Source organism: Accipiter gentilis, chromosome 9 (genome assembly GCF_929443795.1).
Source record: "Accipiter gentilis chromosome 9, bAccGen1.1, whole genome shotgun sequence".
Lineage (NCBI taxonomy): Eukaryota > Metazoa > Chordata > Aves > Accipitriformes > Accipitridae > Astur > Astur gentilis.
In genome coordinates, this window is record NC_064888.1 from 29,429,759 (window position 1) to 29,449,934 (window position 20,176).

A 20,176-nucleotide genomic window follows, 5' to 3' on the forward strand; every position below is an offset into this window, starting at 1 on the left:
AGGAGGCCCCAGCAGAGTTTCCCCGGTGGGGCCAGCACCGCACAAGCATCCCTGTGTGTTTTAGAGGGACATGGGACAATCCAAGGCAGGGTGCTCGGTGAATGGGTGCCTCTCCATCCCTTGCTTCCACCACCGATGCTCTGCTGCCAGAAGGGACCTTTGCACCCCCAGTTTGGTCACCAGCACAGCAGGGGGGCACTGCTGCACCCTCCACCCCAGGGCTGGCTCCTAATCTGTCCCACCGTGCGTCACTTCGTCCTCCCTATGCTGCTGAGAGCCAGGTGCGGGCTGTGCAGCACCCGCATTCATTCTGGCATCCTTCGTTAGATGGTGTTTGTTCGTGCTGCATTTTTCTTTTTGCTGGCTTGTTTGGACACGCACTGGTACATTCACAGTACTCAGGCAGTAACGTGAGTCTCTTTCCCATTAGGAAAGGGGCCAGGATTTGGGGGGGCCAGGAGGGCGGCTTAAGCAGTAGTTTCTGAGATATTTCCTTCTGCCGCCACACCCTGCGTGAAAGAGCAATATCCGCGGCTTCAGCTGCTATCACAAGGCTCCGAACGTCTCTCTTTTAATATAGATTGGTATCATTTTGCATTTTAAAGTAAAAACACGCTGCAAGCTGCAGACAGCTGTCGGTTGGCAGCTTTGTTTGAACATCTGGTATTGCTGGGCTGCTGTTCAGCACGATCTAACTATGGGATTCATAAAGATTATAATCCGGGCTTTCAGATTCTCAACAGCCGCCTTGTGAAAAAAATGGGCAAGAGAGAAAACCCAGCAGAGAGGTGGCTGAGAGGTCCTCGGTGTTCAGCAGGTTGTGGTTGTGGTAGGTCCCCTCTTGGGTGCAGAGGGGTGGATGGGCTTGCTCTATGTCACCCTGGCTGCCCGCAGGTGCTGACGGGCTGCTTCCAGCCTGCAAAACACCAGGCGCTGGGGAGCTGTAGAAGTGCAAAGTCCTCTTCCCCCCCCCGCCCCGCCCCGCTTCTCTTTATTTTTTCCAGCTCATGTGCCGAATCCGGTTGAGTCTCATACTCCTCTGGGTGGTGTCTGGCACTGGTGAGCTGAAGCAGCAGATTCTGCTGTGACTTTCGGTAGATGTTTGTAACAGTTGTCTGCAGCAGCAGGACTTGGTTTCTTTTTCTTTAAAGTAAGTGATGGAGGAGCCAAGGCTCAGAGTAAACATCTCAGCACATCAAAACCTTGTTTCCAAGAGAAGTTGAGTCCCCTTTTCTTGAAACAACCGAAAGGTTGTGATAGCCACCTCTGTAAGCCTCATCCATCCATCTGCAAGTCAGGCACTTTCCTTGGCACCTTTGAGAATTAAGTGGCCTCTAAGCCCCTAACGGGTTTTATAAATCTTGTTAGTTGATCTGCATTTTTGCAAAGCTCTTTTGAGTCCAGCCTATTGGTGCATAAGTCACCTTGACTTTCCACAAGGCTTTGACTCCCAACTCACTTTCAGGCTCCATTTGTCAGTTGGAGGTGCACAAAAAACATCCCCCCTTATCTTTATTAGAAAAAAAAAAAAAGCTGCCTGGAGAAATCTAGCTGCGCTCTAGTTGGTGCAAGCCAGTAATAGAGGTGCATATAAACCTGTTCTGCCCTTGTTTGTGTTGATTTAACTTACCAGTACAAATTAAAATAGCCTTGAGCGGTTGGAAGTTTAACTAGATCAGTTGGGAGGAAAAAAAATAAAATCATGGCCTTTAAATCAAAGCAGGGTTTTCTTTCTAGTGCTGCCTGAGCCTGGAGAGGGGCTTTGTGCTGCCTGTGCAGCCGGACCCCTCGTCTCTGGGTCACCAAGTGAGATGCTGACAGGGCACGTGGCTGCAGATCATTGCCTTTCTACTTATCAGTGGTCTCATGGCTGGGACCTGTGGGTGCACGCAGGTATCGCTGCAGCTGCTCTGCTCCTCAGTGGTATCTTGAGTTCCCCCCAAAACTTGCTCATGCATCCAGATCTTCAGGCTGGGCTCCCTCCAGAGCAGAAATTGGAAATTAGGGGGGTAGAAAGCCAAAGGGGCTGTTGTTCAGAGCTCAGGTCTTCCCATGGCAGGGCTGAGCCGTAGTGGGTGCAGAGCGGAGGTCTTTGGGCTGGGGAGAGGCAGCTCAGCCTGCAATGGAAGGAAGGGTGGAAGAGGCTGGCTGTGTTTCACCCCTGCAGGGAGAAAGCTCTGAGATCACACAGGCCAGCTGGATCTTGAATCCAAGATGTTTATTTGGAAGAGGGAGTGAGGGTTTCTCAATTTTGCAGGGGCTGCAGATGGGGGTAGGTTTGCTGCCAAGTGATGGGAGTGGGTCTTTGCAGAATGGCTGCTTTTGAAGGCAAGACATCCCACCAGCCACAGTTTGGGGATGACTAGCCAGGACCCTGAGACTGTAGCACGTTGGGAAGATCTTGGGATTCAACAAAGCTAGATGAGGCTGGGACAACAGCAGATCAGGGCAGGATCAGGGGTGCTGCCAAAGCCTGTTTACTTTTTTGTGGGGGTTATGGAAGGAGCGACTCACAGATGATATGTCAGAGCAACAGGGCTTGTGTGAGGAGTAGGATTTTATGATTCAACTGAGTTTCAGTGCTGAACAACCTCCCATTTCTGCCCAGACTGCCACCACTGGAGCTGGCAGAGTGCATCTGAGAAGTAGTTTGGGGAGATGATCCAGCCAAAAAGAGACTACTGTTTTTTTACTGGCTTAATTTTTTATCTGGGTCCGTGGTTGGGAAGGGGCAGATGTATGAAAACAGAGACAGTAGAGGGAGAAAAGGAGGTTAGGCCCCCCGTAACATACATGTAAATTGATTGAAATGTTCCAGAAGCCACAAGCACAGAGCATGTCGAAGGTGGAAAGGGCAGGACTTCTTACATGATCACTTAGGCTTCAAAAAACTTTGAAGCCTGGTGTATCCCAGTCAGTGTAGCTGCAGGCCCCAGATTTTACTTTCTGGTGCGGCAGGGAGAAAGTGCAAAGCGATGTTGGTCGTTGGGGCCAGATGTGATCAAGGTGTTGGTGTCAGTTTGAGGTCCCAAGTGGCTGGAAATGGTTGCTCAAGGCACTTGGGTCTGGGTGTCTGAAACTTTCTGGGATGTCGCAAACCCCTGCACTTCCCTGGAGTGCCCTGGCGCTGGTGTTCCAGAGCCAGTTGCTCAAAGGGCATTTGGTGCTGGGTCGTGGTCTGCAGCTGGAGCCCCCGTGTCAGAGATGGCTGAGTGGCAGGGTGAATTTTGGCACTGATTTATAAGCAGCCCCAAATCAGGACATTCTCCCCCTAAAACCAAAAGAGGCGGGGGGGAAAGAGCTCCTCCCTCACATCCCTGATGGCAGAGAAGATGCAGACCTTGTCCTTCGTAAATACAGAGCCGAGCCCTGTGACTCCTCCTGGCTCTCCTTGCTCCCAGGCGAAGGCGGCCTGGACTGTCCTCTCTCCCAAAAGCTGGTCTGGGAGAGCTGCTGGCCAGCATCCGCGCCCAGGCCTGGGTGGGGATCTCCTCTCCCTCCCTTCCCAGCAGAGAGAAAAAAGATTTCTTGAGCTCCTCGCTGCCCTGAGGGCCTGGTCGCGCCTGCAGCCGCAGCCCCGGCAGCTCTCAGAGCTGGTTTCTCTGTTTTGCTCCTGCACCGCCCAAAAGCATCTGCTGTCCCCGCACCGCTAACACACAGTGCGGGAGCACATTTTCCCCAGCCAGATGCCATGTCTCCTGGCAGATCTGGGGCAGGAGATGGCTGTGCTGGCCAAAGGCACAGGCATCACCAAGGCTCATCTTTGTCCTGTGGAGCCAGCGGCATCAGTTGGGACTTGCCTGGCTGCACACTCAGCATGCAAACCAGCTCATCTGTCCCCATATTCATCTTCCTGGTGTGTTTCCAGCTTCTTTCTTCCTCTCCTCCCCATGCTGTGAGTGAGCCTTGAGCCCAAGGTCTGGCAGCATTTCACCCCAGTTTCACTGCCTCTTTCTGCGCTTTGCCTGGGGACAGCTTGTCTGACACTGGCCCATGATCAGCACAGCCTCGCTCCTACCCTCCAACATGCTGCAAAAGTGACTTCAGTGTTCAGGGCACCTCTGTTTTGGGGGGCACATCGCCCATACTGGGCACCCCGTATCAGGAAGGCTCCTGCCTCCAGGACTTGCAGGGCTGCTGGCACAGAGAGGATGCTTCTGCAGCCACCAGCCTCATCTCCCTGCTGTTTAATCTCCCTTATACCCCTTTTCCCCTTGAAGCAGCTCTTTGTCCCTACTCGGAGGACACTGACAGCAGTGGCAGTTGGGCCATGGCTTGAAGTTGGGGTGCAAAAACCACAGGTAGAGCCCTAGCCTCCTTCCCCCATTTGTGTGAGAGGCACAGCTGCAAGTAACTCCCATGGCAGCGGGAAGCAGGGGGACACACAGAGGCCCAGGGAGGCAAATTAACATCCTCAAGGTCCCTCTGAAGGTTGCTTTCCGATGGAGAATAGGTCCCCATTTCCTGGCCTCCAGAAATGCTGCTGCTGGCCCCATGCAACACAATGCCTAGTATTTTCCCTTTTCTAACGAGTTCTTCCTTTCTGCCGGGTGTAAACAAGGGGAAGAGCTGTCCTGGGCTGCGGGCACCGGCACAGCCCCGCAGTGGTCCAGGGTCTGCTGGTACAAGGCCATCCAGAGCAGCGTGATCTGCCATGCCTGCATCCTGGGGTGCCGCAGGGACAAGGGCCAGTCTGAATACTGCTGAGCAGCCATGAGTCGTGGCTCAAGGGGAGCATCCAGCTGCTGTGTGCCAGCCACGCTGCAGGGATGCCCTCCGCTGGGGTGGGTGCTGGAGGTGGGACACAGGGCTTTGCCTCTGGGGTAGCCGATGGAGATGTGACATGGGGCTTAGCCTCATGGTTTTTCCTCCCTGGCATGCAAGGGAAGGCCCGGAGACCAGGCAGCATCTCACAAGGAGATGGGGACAGGCAGGAGGCATCTCCACCCACCCCAGCGTGAGAACAGGGCGGGGAGCCGCTCTTGCGAGAGGCACCCTGCATCCTGTTCCCCCAAGCTGGCGCTGAATATTTGGCCTCCAGCCCTTTTCTGTGAAGTGCCAGCTCTCCCGGTACTCAGGGGTCCCTTGATACTAGCAAGGGGGTCTCTTTCATGCCCATGCACTATGTGGCTGCTGCTCCCAGCCCTTCCTAGCAAGGGCAGCTATTAATATTCCGGAGGCTCTTCCCCTCCCCTCTTCCTTCCCGTGCTGGGGATAAACCAGCCCGATCTCTGTGCAGGGAGCACCGTGAGAAAAGCCAAACCCCAGAGCAGCGTGTGTGTGCTCTGGGCTGGCCGGGGGAGGCAAGGCCTCCTGCTCTGGCCGGAGACCTCCCCTCCTGCCTGGTGCTTACTGTAAATGCGTGCAAGATGAAACCCCAACTAGAAAACATTTCCTTCCTGTCCCGGTAAGCATATCAGCCTCCTGTGAGTGCTGTGGGGGCTGTAGGGAGTTTGAAAGAGCCGCTTTTGCCTGGGTCTGGTCAGCAGGAGACCACAGTGGGGTGGGAAGGATGCTCCAGGGGGCACTGGGCTGTGGGGACTGGTCCCCTCAGACTGCAGCAGTGCAGGATCTCGTGGTTTGAGATCCTGGTTCTGGAGGGCACTGGGGTGCTGTGCCCCAGAGCCACATGGTGTCAAGGTGCTGGTGTGTTGGCAGGTGGGGGGATGCTTTCAGGAGGGATGAGAATAGCGCCTCATGTGAGTTTTTCTCAGAAAGCTGGCCAGCTGACAGCAGAGCAGGGCTGGGGAGTGGGAAGCCTGTGAGTGGGAGGCGCGGGGAGGCGAAAGGTTGTGCTCGCCTCCTTGGTCCAGGGCTTTTGGTGCATTAAAATTCAGTCGCTGTGACTTCAGGCCCGTCTCCAGCAACATGCCGGGACGTGGGTCTCAATAGGGGCCCTTGATCCCAGTCCCTGGGCTGAGCTGCAGGTGTCTGGAGCCATTCCCGCAACAGGCATCTGCCCTTCATGGCTTCCTTGCTCCGGTTCCACCTTCCTCCTCCTCGTCGTCCTTCCTCCCCCTCATGCTCCGAGCTGCTCCCTCCGTTCTGGCTTTCCGGTGGCTGCAAACAATGTCCTTATTCACTCAGTGACTGGGATTTGGCGGCGAGGGGAAGGCCTGGGCGCAGAGGAGAAGGAAGGAGGGAGGCAGAGAAGCGAGCGCGCCTGTACTGGGCCAGCCGTCCAGCTGTGGTTAAAGGCACTCTGTGGGGCAGTCTGGCTCTTTGCTTCCCCCCCATTTCCTACAGGAACAAGAGCTGTGCGCTCTTGTGATTTTTCCACCTGCCCTCTTGTAGTACCCTCCAAACCCACGGCCAGTTTCAGCCCAGTTTATTGGGAATTAGCGTTCTGTAAGCGTCCCGCAGGTTGGTGTGCATGGTTGTTGGTTGCTCTTGCTGGGGGAATGGCCCTGAAGGATGCACAGCACTTACTAGACATCAGAGAAGCTGCATGGGCTTTGTTTATCGTATGAACACAGTAAGGCTTTTCACTGCTCCAACTCTTGTTTAAAACCAGAGCTGCTTGGCAGGTCGTGGGGCACCTCTCTGGCTTTGGTGAAGCTGCCAGGCTCCTTCCTGAGCCCGTGGGCGGGCAGGGGCAGGTGAGCGCTCGAGCCCCTGGGGAAGGGGTGCTCCCAGCTCTCCGCTGCTGGCTCTCCCTGGGAGGCATGCAAGGACCCTGGCCATCCTTGGAGCAGGTGAAACCTTGGGGCATGTCGTGGGATTTTGCTGTCCCAGTGCCATCCCCAGGGCCATGGGCTGCCTGGGGCTGGGCTCCAGGCAGGGCAGGGGCATAATTCACTCTTATCATGGGCTCAGCGGTGACCGCAGACTTAGACCTGTCCTTTGGGAGAGGACAGTGGTGAGACCAGCCTAAGACAAGTCATGGAGACATCTTGCCTGCAGATTTCTCCCTGCCTGGGAGGTCTTGGGTGGGTGTAAGCTCCTTCCCACATCTCAGTGGCCCCCTTTTACAGTGGGGGGGTTGCCCAGCCAACTGAGCTGGACCCATGTGTATAACACAGCCGATGCTTGTGGTGCTGCAGCCATATGATGACTCTCGGATGAGGAGCCCAGATGCCCTGTATCGTCAGAGCTGTTAAACTCTTTATTACCATCTTTCTGTCTTGCAGCTGCAGGCATTTAATCTTGCAGAAGTTCTGCTCTGTCAGGGCAGCCCTGTCCCTAAACAGACGTCCCCCCCATCACCTGTCTCGGGGGGGTAGACATGTCCCACACTGGAGCAGCCGCTGGGAGTTGAGACCAGTGCAGAGCTAGAGCTGCCTGCGTGCTGGTTCGGGGGGATGGACGGGGAGGTGCAGTGTACACAGGGCAAGGGTGGTTTCCCCTGTGGTGGTTTCCTCCAGCAAGCACTGGGCTGAAAGTGATGGTCAGCAAGCCTTTCCCCAGCACAATCTCACGAGGACCAGCTGTGTGCGTCCTCCCTGGAATGAGACCTTGCAGCGCTTGCTTTGCTTCCCGCAGAGATGGTCCTCCAAGTAGCATTTCCCTTCCAGTGTGTGACCTCAGTACCCCAAACCCACCCGACTTGCCATGAGTGCTCCCCATGATTCACCCTGTTCCGCCAGTGGTGGGGCTCCTGATGGGCGAGCAAAGGATAACCTCCACTCGTTTCTCCTTCCACCTTCAGTGGTCCTGCTCCTGCGCACAGCTGATGCCCATGGTGTGTTTGCAGAGCCCCCCTAACCTCTTCTTAGGGTTCAGCCTTCCCCCCGCCCTTTATTTTTTTCCATGAAGAGGGGGGAAATTACTTGCAACTCCAGCAGAATAAACTGATGTCCAGCAACTAGCCCCATCTCACTGGGGCCTGTGGGGCTGGGGTGGACCAGCCACTTACACTGGCCACAGATTAACTTATTAATTAATTAGAAGAGTTCACTCTCAGCTGGTGTTGGAATACAGAGCATTTTTGGTGGCCGTTTCGCAAACTGGCGGCGCGTCTCAGAAAAGACAAACTGGGATCACGGAGTTGCTCGGAGCCCGGGAAGGGCGCCTGTACGGAGGGAGCTGCAGTTCTCCCAGCATCAAGGTCATGCATGAAATATGAGAAATTACCCTGAGAAATTCTGATCCTGAAGGAGGAGGAGGAGGAGTTCATGACTTAAGAAATACCAGATTTGGGAGGGGATGGAAGGGGAAGGGATATATTTTCCTTTTCAAAATACCTAAGGAATTCAGCCCGTGCTGCAGAGACAATGAAATTTCGCCCCTTGGTGCCAGAAGGGGTAGTTCATACCCATGTGTCTTGTTAAGGTTTCAGTTGCCGTGGGTGAAAAGCCCTCCCATGCCGCTGCAATCCCAGGCACGTACAGTTTTTAAATCGCCCTAAAATCAAGAGAGTGGCTCAAATGTGAGATTTAAAGAAAACACTGCATGTCCTCTATTCTCTCTGATTTCTATGGCTTTAGGTTAGATTTTGGTCACATTTTCCAGCTGTGAGGAGCTATTAAATTAACTTATATATAAAAAGTTATTTTTGTATGTATTTATGTATATATTTGTGATTTCGCATAATTGTATGATTCCAGGAGCAGAGCACCCTGAGGTTTGTTACAAAACACAAAGGTTGGCAGCTCTGCCACAGCAGCTGCAGGGCAGCGGGAAGGGGACGATGGTACGTGCATGTCCGGGGCTGTTCGGTCCATCCCTCGGGGGTTCCTCACACTGGTGGGGCTGGCAGGGTGGCCTCTGCCTGCCTGGTGTCTGCCAGTGATGGGAAACCCTGCTTTCCCCCACGAGAGCATCCCGGCAGCATCGGGGGTAAGAGCAGGGGTTGCCTCGGGGTGGCTCCACGTTGGACGCCTGATGCGTACGCTGGGGCAGGGTGGTATTTGGCCTCTGCACCCAGTGAGCTGTGGGCCTTGGATCCCGTCCCACGTTTTTCCCCAGCCCTGCCCCAGCTGGTGGCCGGGGGAGGCGTGCCGGGGACCCAGCTGCTCCTGGGGGCCCTGCCAGACTCTGCCATCCTCCTGGTGGGCTGGTACAGTGTGGGTCTGGCTGCTCGTGGTGGAGGCAGTGGGTCTCTGCCGGCAGGGAGGGAGGCATAGGGAAGGGCTTGGTGCGAAGGCTTGCTATGTCTCTTGGCTCTCCAGCTTGGATAGCGAGAAACTCAGCTGGCCCTGGAAGATCTGCCCCGGCTCCTGGGCTCGATCGGCCTCCTGCAAGCAGTGATGCAGGAAGGCATCTCCTTCCCTGGAGTAGGCAGCTTTCCCATCAGTCGACTGTGATTTCAGTGGGGAAATTCCAGCCTGCAGATGCTGGAGCAGGATCCAGAGCTGGGTGTGCTGTGCTGTGCTCCAGGCCCACGCAGAGGGACGTTGCAAACTGTGTTTTCAGCCAGCAGTGCTTGGGAGCAGGTCGTGTTGACATGCACCTGCCTGCGCTGCTGCTGGAGCAGGTTGCTGCCCGCTGCCTCTCTGCCCAGCTGCATGGGGCTGCTGCCCGCCTGCCCCACAGCTCTGCCCACTGCTGGACCCAACACCCCAGCTGAGGCCCTAGAAAAGCCACCAGCAGCCCTGTACCCTGGTCTGGCTGCTGGCACAGGACCTGGGATGCGGTTCCTGCCTGTGCCGTCTCCAAGCAAGTGGTGTTGCACCCGCTGTCCGGAGCTCAGTTCCCACCGTGTTTAACGTGGGAGTGGGTTGCAGCCTCCTGGTGCCGCAGCAGCGCAAGTAATGAGCCTTTTACGATGAAAAAAGGAGATTTTTTTAATATATGCATCAAATCTTTCTCTGTGTGGACGCTCCCACCTATTCAGCGGGTCTTATGAACAGCAGCAGTGATGCCTTTAGATGCTTGCAGGCCCTTGTGTTTCTGTCTGCACGTGCCAGCAAACGTCCCCCTGTGCCTAGGGGTCTGTGTCGCTGTTGCTGCCCCTTGGGCCCTGTTTCAGTGGATGTGCTGTCTGTGTGTCTGCATGTGCATGGGTGGGTGCACACACGTGGGCACTGGGCACCCATGTGGCGTGCGACTGCAAGTGGGAAGCTGGATTTTTTTAGCTCCTTGTTATTATTAGTGGTAGGAGCCCAGCGGCAGTGAGTCTGGAGGTGCCCGAGACCTTAAGAAAAACAACAGGAGGGAGGAGGCTTCACATTCCTGCTCCCGAATTGAGTCGGAGGTGACAGCCTTTCCCTGCAATGCAATTAATCCCAGCAGCGCCTCTGCCACCCTCCCCCTCCCGCCTCGTCCAGGAATTAATTACTTGATTATAAATCCCCAAGCGGCGGTTTATAATAGCAATAATCCCCTCGAAATTCATCCTCACTGCCGGTTTCTTCCCATCTCGACCCCATCGTCGAGAGTCTCTAACACTGTGTCTCTGTGCTGGGCAAAGCCCTTCTCTTTGCCCCACCAGTGTGGTGGCTTTTCCCTGGGATAACCAGGGACAGGGGGATATTTGGAAGTGATTTAGAGGGGTGTTTTGGGAAGCCCTGCAGGCTTGGGAATAAGGGTTTGTCCCAGTTATTAGACTGATGGCCCAGGCCCAGCCCCAAGGAGTGGGGACCAGGGCCTGGCAGCGTGGTGGGGGGAGGCCCCATTCCTCCTCTCTCTGTCCCTCCTGATTACACTGACGCTGGCTCTGGGGCTTGTCACAGAGGCGGGGAAGGGAGAAAGGATTTGGTGTGGCCTATGGGGGCACGAGGTGGGTGGCAATGTCTCGCAGGAGCCTGCCAGTGGTGGGTGATGGGCCTCGAAATGGTGCTGCCATAGTGGGAGATCAGCCTCTCCGTGTCTACCCTGGGGTCCCCAGGGCTTGGCTCTGACCAAAACTCAGTGACTGGGCTGCAGAAAGTTACCTGAGGGGCTGCCCCCATCCAGGGGACCCAAATCAAGGTCCCCAGCCAGTAAGGCAGTCCAGTACACATGGCCCCTCTGTGTGGCCATTGAAATCGCGAGGTTTCTACCTCCACCAGCCACGTGTGGGCTTTCAGCTCGGCAATGGCATCCCACTGGAAAAAAGCACTGTCCCTCCCGATCCGCGTGGGCAGAGCTGGTGTGGGTGGTACCGAAGCTGCCCGGCGTGTGTGGCCGCTGGGTTCTGATGACTGCTCCTCTCTCCCATCTCTGCAGAAGATGCTGATGAAGCAGCAGGACCGCCTGGAGGAGCGGGAGCAAGACATCGAAGAGCAGCTCTACAAGCTGGAATCAGACAAGCGGCTGGTTGAGGTAACTCTAGGACTGTCACCCCATGGCACGATGGGGACAGGCTCCTGCATCGCAGGGGCCAGGTGGGCAGGGAGGAGGGAGGATGTGCAGGGGAGTAGTGGCCAGACGGACCTGCTGTCTCCATTCCAGGCTTGGCAGTCATCCTTTTGGGGGACAAAAATGTGTTTGGGGCTGCCCTGCGGCCTTGTGGGTCCTAGGGTGAGTTGGAAGGCGAGAAACAAGGCTGTTCTTAAATATGGCCCACCCTGCCCCCAGCTCAGCACAGCCTTACCCAGCCACCCACTCCATCCTGAGTGGGAGGGGAGGCTCTGGAGGTGGGAGATCCCCAAATAAACTGCTGAAATACCTAGGAGGTGGAAGAGATGCAAGCGAGTGTTTTGCTGGGACACAAGTAAAACAAGTTCAGCTTGTGGTTCTTAAAGGCCCTTGGCCTCCCAGAGCTTGGAGGAAAGGCCTGGGGATGAGGACACGAATGAGGATGAGAATTGAGACAGGAATGGGTATGAAGATGGGGATGGGCAGGGTTTTTCAAGGGAGCACACCTGCCTTGGTGGTGCGGTAGGTTGTTGCTTGGCATTAGCGCTCTAGAGGCGATCTCCACCTAGACGCCCCAGGGGGTGGGTCCAGGGGATCTGCTGGATCAACCAAACCTCCACTCTCCCTGCTGGGTCTGTGGCCCATAGGAATCCCATGTGGCAGCTGATGGCAGGGTTTGGTCTGTGTGGATGTTGCAGGAGAGCAGAGCTGTGGTACAGCTTTCAGGTCACACCCACCCCTGCTGGGGAAAGGACCCAGATGTCCTGGGACATCATGGTGGAGGTTAGAAGGCACAGAGGGCCTGACCCTGCTCCTCTCCCCCAGGAGAAGGTGAGCCAGCTGAAGGACGAGGTGCGCCTGCAGTACGAGAAGATGCACCAGATCTTGGACGAGGACTTGCGGAAGACCATGGAGATCCTGGACAAGGCCCAGGCCAAGTTCTGCAATGAGAATGCGGCTCAGGTTCTCCACCTCAATGAGCGCATGCAGGAGGCCAAGAAGCTCCTCAGCTCTGTCCAGGTCATGTTTGACAAAACCGAGGACATCAACTTTATGAAGGTAAGACAAGCTGCCTGTGCCAGGGGTGGGATGGGGGCTGTGGGGAAGTCTGGTTGTGTGGGGAGCGTCGGGGAGGCATGGGACATAGCAAGGAGCAGGCTGGGGACACTGGCAGCTGAGCCAGAGGGCTCAGCAGTGGGAGAAGTCAAGGAGGAGTGGGGCAGGCTCAGCACCAGCCTTGAATGAGGAGGTGCCCCAGCTGGAGATGGGGCTGGGGCAGCCTGTGCTGGGGGGAGAGGGGGCTTAGCACCCCTGGGCAGCCTGTTCTCCCTCCTGGGGGGCCACAGAAGGTGATACCAAAAGGGGAGGTGGCCACCAGGGCAGAGACTGGCTTTACTGATCAAAGCTTCTCCTTCCCCTCCTAGAACACCAAGTCTGTGAAAATCTTAATGGACAGGTAAGCGCAGCAGGGCAGGCGTGTTCGGGGGGAAGGGGGGCCATCACAGGGACAGCAGCAGCATGATGTCCGGAGGAGGAGCAGGGCCAGGGATGGTACAGGGCCTGGGAGAGGCATGCTCTGTGCCTCGGTTTTCCTCTCTGTCTAGGAGGATGAAAAAATCCCCTCCGGCAGCCATTAAATCAAGTTCTCCCCTTGGACTAGGGGAAGTGTAGTGGTGTGCTTGTGGAAGAGCAGAGCTGGGACCCAGCACCCCAGCCAGGGTGGGACCAGCTGGGTTGGCGTGCAGGGCTCAGTCCAGCTCTGCTGGGGCAGAGGCAGGGCAGGGGGTTAAAGCCAGCGCTAGTGGAGCTGAGGCGAGCTGGGGTGGCCATGCAGGGTGATGCAGGGGCTGCGGGCGGTGCACCCTGGCATGGGACGTTCACAGCAAAGCTGGACGGGGAAGGTCCTGCCCGTCAGAGAGAGCCAGCTCCCTGCTGCCCTCCACACTGCTGCCCTAGGGAAGGGGTTTGGCCCTGGGAGGGTGTGGGGGAAGGATCTGTCTGACCCTCACCTGAGTGTACCTTGTCCCTCACGCGTCTGCTCTCTGCCCGTGGTCCCCAACAGAACCCAGAACTGTACAGGTGGCAGCCTGCCCCCACCCAAAATCGGCCACCTCAACTCCAAGCTCTTCCTGAACGAGATCGCCAAGAAGGAGAAGCAGCTCAGGAAGTTGCTGGAAGGTGGGTGAAGCCTGAGGGGTGCGGGTGGCAGGGCATGGGACCTCGCTACCTTCTGTGTCCATAGCTGGGTGCCCTGCAGATCCCAGTATAAGAGGGTGGGGAGAGCTGTCGGGGTGCAGGGACCCCTGGGAGCCCCTCTGCAGTCAGCAGGGGCATGGAGACACCATGAAGCCAGCTCCCCCCTCCCAGGACACTTCCCTTGGCTTGGCTTGTGAAACGGCTGTATTTTGGGGTGACACAGTGCGGGGGCTGGCTATCAGCAGGAAAAGGTAGTGGAAAGACAAGGGTCAGTGAGCAGGGAGGGTAGCCAGGGGCTGGTGTGGTTCTGCAGCCCCCAGCCCACATCTGGGAGCAGACCACATCCCATATCCTCTCTCCTTGGGGGATTTGGGTTTGTCACCCAGGCTGTCCTGCTCTGATCCTGTTAGAGACCATGGTCACGAGCTGCACACGGGTCAGCCTGGGCACATGTTTGCAGAGCAGCGCTTGGGGCTGGTCTGAGCCTGCGAGCAGCGTCCCAGAATGGAACGTGCAAATTCACCCTTGTACAACTGTGTGCCCAGTTTGCTGCTGGTGGAGTGGGCTGGAGAAGCCTCTGCTCGCGTGAGGCTGGAGCACAGGTCTCGGGGCTTCGCTGCAGGTTCAGACCAGCGGCCAGAGCACCCTGGAGCTACGCCATGCCATGCTTGACGCAGTCTCCCTCTCCTGTTTCCCTCCGCAGGTCCTCTGAGCACCCCCGTCCCCTTTCTGCAGAGCATCCCCATGTACCCCTGCACCGTCAGCAACTCCGGCGCGGAGAAGCGCAAGCACTCCACCGCCTTCCCCGAGGGCAGCTTCCTCGAGCCATCGTCCGGGACTGTGGCGAGCCAGTACATGAGCCAGGGCGCTTCGGCTGGCGAGGGGCAGTCCGCACAAGCCATGGTGCCTTGTAGCTCCACGCAGCACATAGTTGGACTTCCCAGTGGCCCGCAGCCGGTGCACTCGGGCTCCGTCTTCAACCCATCTCACTACCCCAACACCACGTCATCTCAGCAGTCCGTGCTCTCCCAGTACGGCGGGCGCAAAATCCTCGTCTGCTCCGTGGATAACTGTTACTGTTCCTCCGTGTCCAACCACAGCGGGCACCAGCCCTACCCACGGTCGGGGCACTTCCCCTGGACGGTCTCCTCGCAGGAGTACTCCCACCCGCTGCCGCCCGCCCCTGCCGTCCCCCAGTCGCTCCCGGGACTTGCCGTGAGGGAATGGATTGACGCATCCCAGCAGCACGGGCGGCAGGATTTCTATAGGGTCTACGGCCAGCCATCGGCGAAACACTACGTCACCAGTTAACCGTCACACTCTCCGGAGAGTCCCGCTTGATGACGCGTTCGGAGAGAAAAGTCTGGTTTGGTTTGGCTTTTATTTTTTTTTTTTTTTTTTTTTCCTTTTATATCAAACCCAATTTTTTCCCTGCCTTGCGCCCCTCCAGGATTTTGGGGAGGGTTGTTCTCTCATCTCTCTCTCTCTTTTTTTTAAAAAATCCTTTTAAAATGAATTAATAATTTTTTTTTCCTTTTAATTCCTTTTTTTAATTTAATTTTGGAAAGTCTTTCCTGCCCCTCGCTGGGAAAAGATGAGGGAGAAATTACCGAGAAGAAATTGATGGGGATTTCAGTCAGGCGTCTGGGTCTGTGCGTTGCGCTCTTCTTCGCTCCTCTCTGCCTTTGGAAAACTTCAGAAGGGACAATGGCACCTTCTCTCTTTCCATTTCTCCGAGTTCATTTTTCCTGGTTTGGTTCAGTTTTTCCCCTTTCCCCACCCCTCTCTTTTCCTTTTTAAAAAGAAAAAAAGAAAAAAATCTATCATTGATTCAGTATGAAACGATACTTGTAGATTTTGGGTTTGTTACTTTTTTTTTAAAGGCTGATTTTTTTTTTTGTGTTACGAGGCCACTTCTCATGCATATTGGCATTTTTTTTCCTTCTTTCAGAGATTTGTAAATACACAATGGCAGGAAATTTAATGCACAAAAAAAGGGAAAAGAAACTTTAAAAAAAAACCACGAATAAATAAATAAAAAAAAAATCTGTTCTAGTTTTCAGGAGGGGAAGCGTGGCCAAAATGCACCCCCCTCCTGCGTATCGCTGATGCAACTTCCTGTAACAAGCACTTTGTATAAAAAAAAAAGTGGACTTCCTGCTATAAGGCACAGGTATTTATTCTGTAACCGATTTTAGAACACACACACACACAAAAAATATTCAAATAAATGTGATCACTTAGTGCAAACGCCTCGCTCTGCTGCAGCTCTTCCCCTGGGAACGCCAGCTCTGGCGGGAGGCTCCCACCTGCTTTCGGAAGTAACCGCTCCCCGGGTCCCGCGGGTGCCCAGCCAATGACGGGGATTTTTCCAGAGGGGCTGTTTTGGAGGGAGCAGCTGGGGGATGGGGTGGTGGCAGGTCCTGGCCGGGGATGGGGTCCCCACCAGCACCCATCCCGCGTCCCAGCCCCGCGGGGAGAGATGCCGGAGCCGTGGCTCTCTGCCGGCTCCCTCCCAGACGGTGAGGATGTGAGTCAGGCGCGGAGCCGGCCAGGCCGCATCCTGCCCGCAGCCTCCAGAACAATCCCCATTGTGGGATGGGGTCGGGGACAGGGATGAGGATGGCAGCTTTCCTGCCTCCGCCGGCATCCACCGTGCCGGCCATGCTGCAGCCCCGGCACCCGGCGCTCAACTCTTCGTCCCCACCTAAAGCCCTGCTGCCCCGTGGGCTCCGTGGGTGCTGGCAGCAACCTGGGCTGGTTCGGGGACCCGCTGCGCTCAGCCGAGACTGGGAAGGGTGAGGAGGAAACCTTCGGCTGGGGTGTGTTGGGGGGGGCCATGGCTGGCCTGGCTGTGGCTGTGCAGGGGCGAGCTCTTCATCTGGGAAAACAGGGCTGACTTTATAAAGCAGAGCAGCGTCTTAGAGGCATTAGGGTTTTTCCATTACTGTCTTCGGGCTTGGCTTCCTTTATTTTTTTCCTGGTTGCAAAACGTCCCTGGTTTCGTTCCGGTTTGGATTCCCCCCGTGCTGCTTCGGTGGGAAACGGGAAGGGGAGAGAGTCTCAGTGAGCTGAAACCAGGGGAGCAGCGGGTCCGAGGGAGGGGGACCCTGTCACCCGGCTCCCCCTGATCCACCCCAAGGGAGGCAGCAGCAGCAAATCCCTTGCCAATGGGGCCCCCTTTCCAGGCCGAGCTGGGGCAGGGAGGGAAAGCCAGCAGCCCCTGCCCCTGTGTGCTCCCGGCCACCCTCCGGGTCGGTGCCACCCTGTGCGCAGGGTGCAGAGGCCAGCGGCTGGGCCCTGCTTGCCCTGCTGGGCTCTTCCCAGCCCTGTCCTGCTCAGACCCTTCAAGAAACACCCAATCCATTGGGATATTTGGGGGTTCGCTTCTCCGTCACAACCAAAGCGCCCTGGGGCAGCAGGAGGGAGCGGGATGCTCCCAGCTTCCACCGCAGGGACACCGCTATGCCTCCCCCCTCAGTGTCCATGTGTCCGGCCACTGGTGACGGGGACAGAAGCAGGGGTGAGGTTTGCCCTCCCAGCTGTCCTTATCATCGTCATCCTCCTCTTCCTCCTTGGCACAGCTGCCTCCTCCTGTGAGAACGGGCAGCTGCCGGCCCAGGGCAGGCATTAAAGCACCTGTTACCTATAGATGGGGGGGACACAGGCATAGCCCCCACCCTGCAGGGTGACCCCCCCCAAGGGTCTGGGATGTGTCCCCACCATGGGCCACCCTCACCCTGCACCTTAGCTGGGGGAGCTGCCCCAAAACAGTGGGTGCCCCTTGCAGAGCCCTGGTGCCGTGGACCCTCCGGCCCCCCCCCAGCCAGGAAGAGGACCCTGGCATCCCGGCTCCCTGCAGCACCGCGCCATCAAACCCCACGTGTTGCTGGTGGTGGGGAGGGAGGCGATGGCCCCCCAGGGTCACCCCACCGAGCGGCAGGAGGAACTCGTGCCCTTGGCCCCGTTGGGTTAGCAGTGTCCTGGGCTGCCGGGAGGGAAGTGTGGATCGGATCGGGTGCTCAGCGGGGTTTTATTGATGGATGGTTCTGTCCAGGGGGTGGGAAAAGCAGGGGGAGCAGAGGCACATCCATAAACAGCTCGAGTTGTGAATGGAAAGAGACGGATTAGGAGCCGGGTGAAAACATGTCACACGGCGGAAAGAAAAATGAGCAGCTGGGCCAGACCAAATTGGTGTCTGATGAAGGACATGGGGCCTAGTGGAAAAAGGATCCCAGGGCCGGTGGTGCTGCTCGGGGGAGGCTGATGGGGAACAGCTGGAATCGGACACGCACATCTGGCAGAGAAGGGTGAGGGGAGAGGCGGCACCGGTAACCACTGCGCCTCTGGCCACCGCGCTCAGGTCGCAGGGCTGCGGCTCGTCCCCTGGATCGGTGCCTCGAGAGGGGCTGATGCTTCATCGTCAGGTCGATGCTGGGGAGGGGGCAGCAGCACTGTGGCCCATCCCTCGGCAGGGATTTACCCGGTGGGGTTCAGGCTCTGCTGTGCCGAGGGGACCCCAGGTGGAGGAGCCGCTGCCTTTTCCTCCATTTGCATACATGTAACTAAGCAATCAACATAATGAGGGCAAATGCAAACCAGGCTTTCAGTTTGCAACCAAGTCCTATTTTTAACCTTGGAAAAGGGTTTTGGCAGGAAGCTGCAGGCCCTGCTCCGGTACCTGTCTCCACGTCCAGCTGCACAGGTGCTTGCGCCGATCCCTCGCCCCAAAGCGCTGCTGACCTGACGGCCACCAGCAGGTCAGTTCTTGCCGTGCTCTGCTCCCGTTACCCAAGGAAACCAAAATCTCACATCTTTGTGGAAAGATGGGCAACACAACATCATGCCCCAGCTCGTGGGAGTCTTTTTGGGCAGCTCTCCCACCCGCTGAGCCCCCGGGTCCTGCTTCAAGCTGGGGTGTGTGCCCAGGGAACCCTCCCGGCACCCCAGGAGTGAAGCCCCATGCTTAAACATGAGGGGTATATTTAGACGGCATCAATTTAAGTTTGCACATCAACCTTATAAATATGAAAGCCCAACTCGGCGAGATGTTTAAGATACCTCATCAGCCCTTGGAAAATATGCAGGAATATTAATTAGCCAGATTTGGGTATTATCTCGTAATGAATAAATGAAGAGACTCGCTGCCTAAGATGAATCACTGGCGGCTCATTGCATTTTGTGGTGGGTTTTTTTGAGAAGTGTGTTTCTAAGGTAATTCACTCTTTTTAACCCAGGGCCTGTGGAGGGGCTCAGGGGATGCAGCCATGCTGGGGCCAGGCAGGGTGGGACACCTCAGGGTGCTCCTTACATGGAGGGACCCTAATGGCTGGTGTTTTACATCCCTTGATTTGGCCCCAGCTGGCTGCGGGGCCTCCAGGGACAGAGGGAGGGGGACAGGGTTGGAGCCCTGCCCCGGGTGCAGCAGCCCTGGGCCCAAGATGAAGGCGGAAAGTGCAGCCTTACTTCTTCAAAAACTTATTTTTGGCTTCTTCCCTTCCCGCCCTCCATCCTGCCCTCCTGCTCTGCTCCCCCGGCTGCTTCGCTGCCTCCAGCAGGGCCAGGATGGGAACTTCCCGGTTGTTGTAGAAACCCAGATGAAGTACAAGCTTCAAACGAAAAAGCCAAACAAGAAAAGTCTTTGTGCACGCCTGGACAGCCGCTTTGCTGCACCAGCATGTGGTGACTTTAGGGCCCTTCTTCAGCGCACCCCGTGCAGCCAGGGGGGCTACAGAGCCAGCGGGGAGGCTCCCTGCCAGCCCCGAAACTCTGTGTTGAGCAGCGAGCAGAGGCTGGGAGTTCCCAGGGAAGAGGCTTTGAAGGTCTCCATCACCTGTGCGGTGCTCAGAGCATCACTGCACCCAGGGATGCAGCAGCCACTGGGGTTTCGCCATCCTTGCCAGCTCTGGCACCCTAGGCAGCATCTCCCCACCTGGCCTTAGAGCTGAGGCACCCCAAGGGGCATCACCACCCGGTTTGCAAGATTTTGGGGTAGCAGAGCAGTTTCCAGATGGAGGGAAGGGGCTCGGGGCCGAGCCTGGCCAGGGGTGGCTGGGGACGGGGAGGTCAGCGCGAGCCTCGGAGTCCAGGTTGGATGGCCGAGCTGATGGGCCAAGCAGCAGAGCCATGGCCCGTGGGTGCAGGGACGGGGCGGCAGAGGAGACAGGTTTGCGTGGGCCAGCCGGCAGCCGCTGCCGCCCCGGGAATCATCGGCCGGACCCCGTCCCTCGGCTCCCCCCCGGCGCGTGGCGGCTGGCGGGGCCGGGGCGGCGCGTGGGTGCGGGGCGCTGCCGGCTGCCGGAGCTGCCATTGTTTGCCTTCAATCAAGATGTTTCAGGCAGAATCAAAAGCACCAACTGGGGAAATCATCATCACAAAAAATCTTGCGCCTGCAAAATAGGTCAAGTAAGACTCCAAAGAGAGAGAGTGTCTGATCTGCATTGCAAGGAAGAATAGCAACAGCTGTGATCTCCAGTATATATGGATGGGCTGGGGGGGGATAAATATATATATCCATGCATATGTATAACCGCTTACAGCTGTTGGGCCGTATGTTCATTAGGGCCAACTGTTTTGGAGGCAGAGGGATCAGCGCTAATCGGGAAAGGGAGTTTATCATCACATTCAGAGGCAAAAGTGTCAGGAGCAACTGTGGCCCCCCCGCCCCACAGCCCGCACCAGCTGTGCCGCGCTGAATGCACCCGATTCAGCATCCCCCCCAGCCCCCACGGGGCTGCGAGAGCTGCAGCTTCTTCCCCGG

General features: G+C 56.9%; 1 protein-coding gene across 1 annotated transcript in view; it reads left to right on the forward strand.

Annotated features, from left to right (window-relative positions):
• Nucleotides 1–15,666, forward strand: part of TRIM8 (tripartite motif containing 8) — a 30,519-nt gene extending 14,853 nt beyond the window's left edge. Inside the window, exons 3-7 of the mRNA XM_049810643.1 lie at nucleotides 11,089–11,184; nucleotides 12,046–12,279; nucleotides 12,645–12,676; nucleotides 13,283–13,398; nucleotides 14,120–15,666. Of these exons, the coding sequence (XP_049666600.1) occupies nucleotides 11,089–11,184; nucleotides 12,046–12,279; nucleotides 12,645–12,676; nucleotides 13,283–13,398; nucleotides 14,120–14,727 (1,086 nt within the window). The 3' untranslated portion in view covers nucleotides 14,728–15,666. The remainder of the gene's footprint in view (nucleotides 1–11,088; nucleotides 11,185–12,045; nucleotides 12,280–12,644; nucleotides 12,677–13,282; nucleotides 13,399–14,119) is intronic.
• Nucleotides 15,667–20,176: the final 4,510 nt, after the last annotated feature.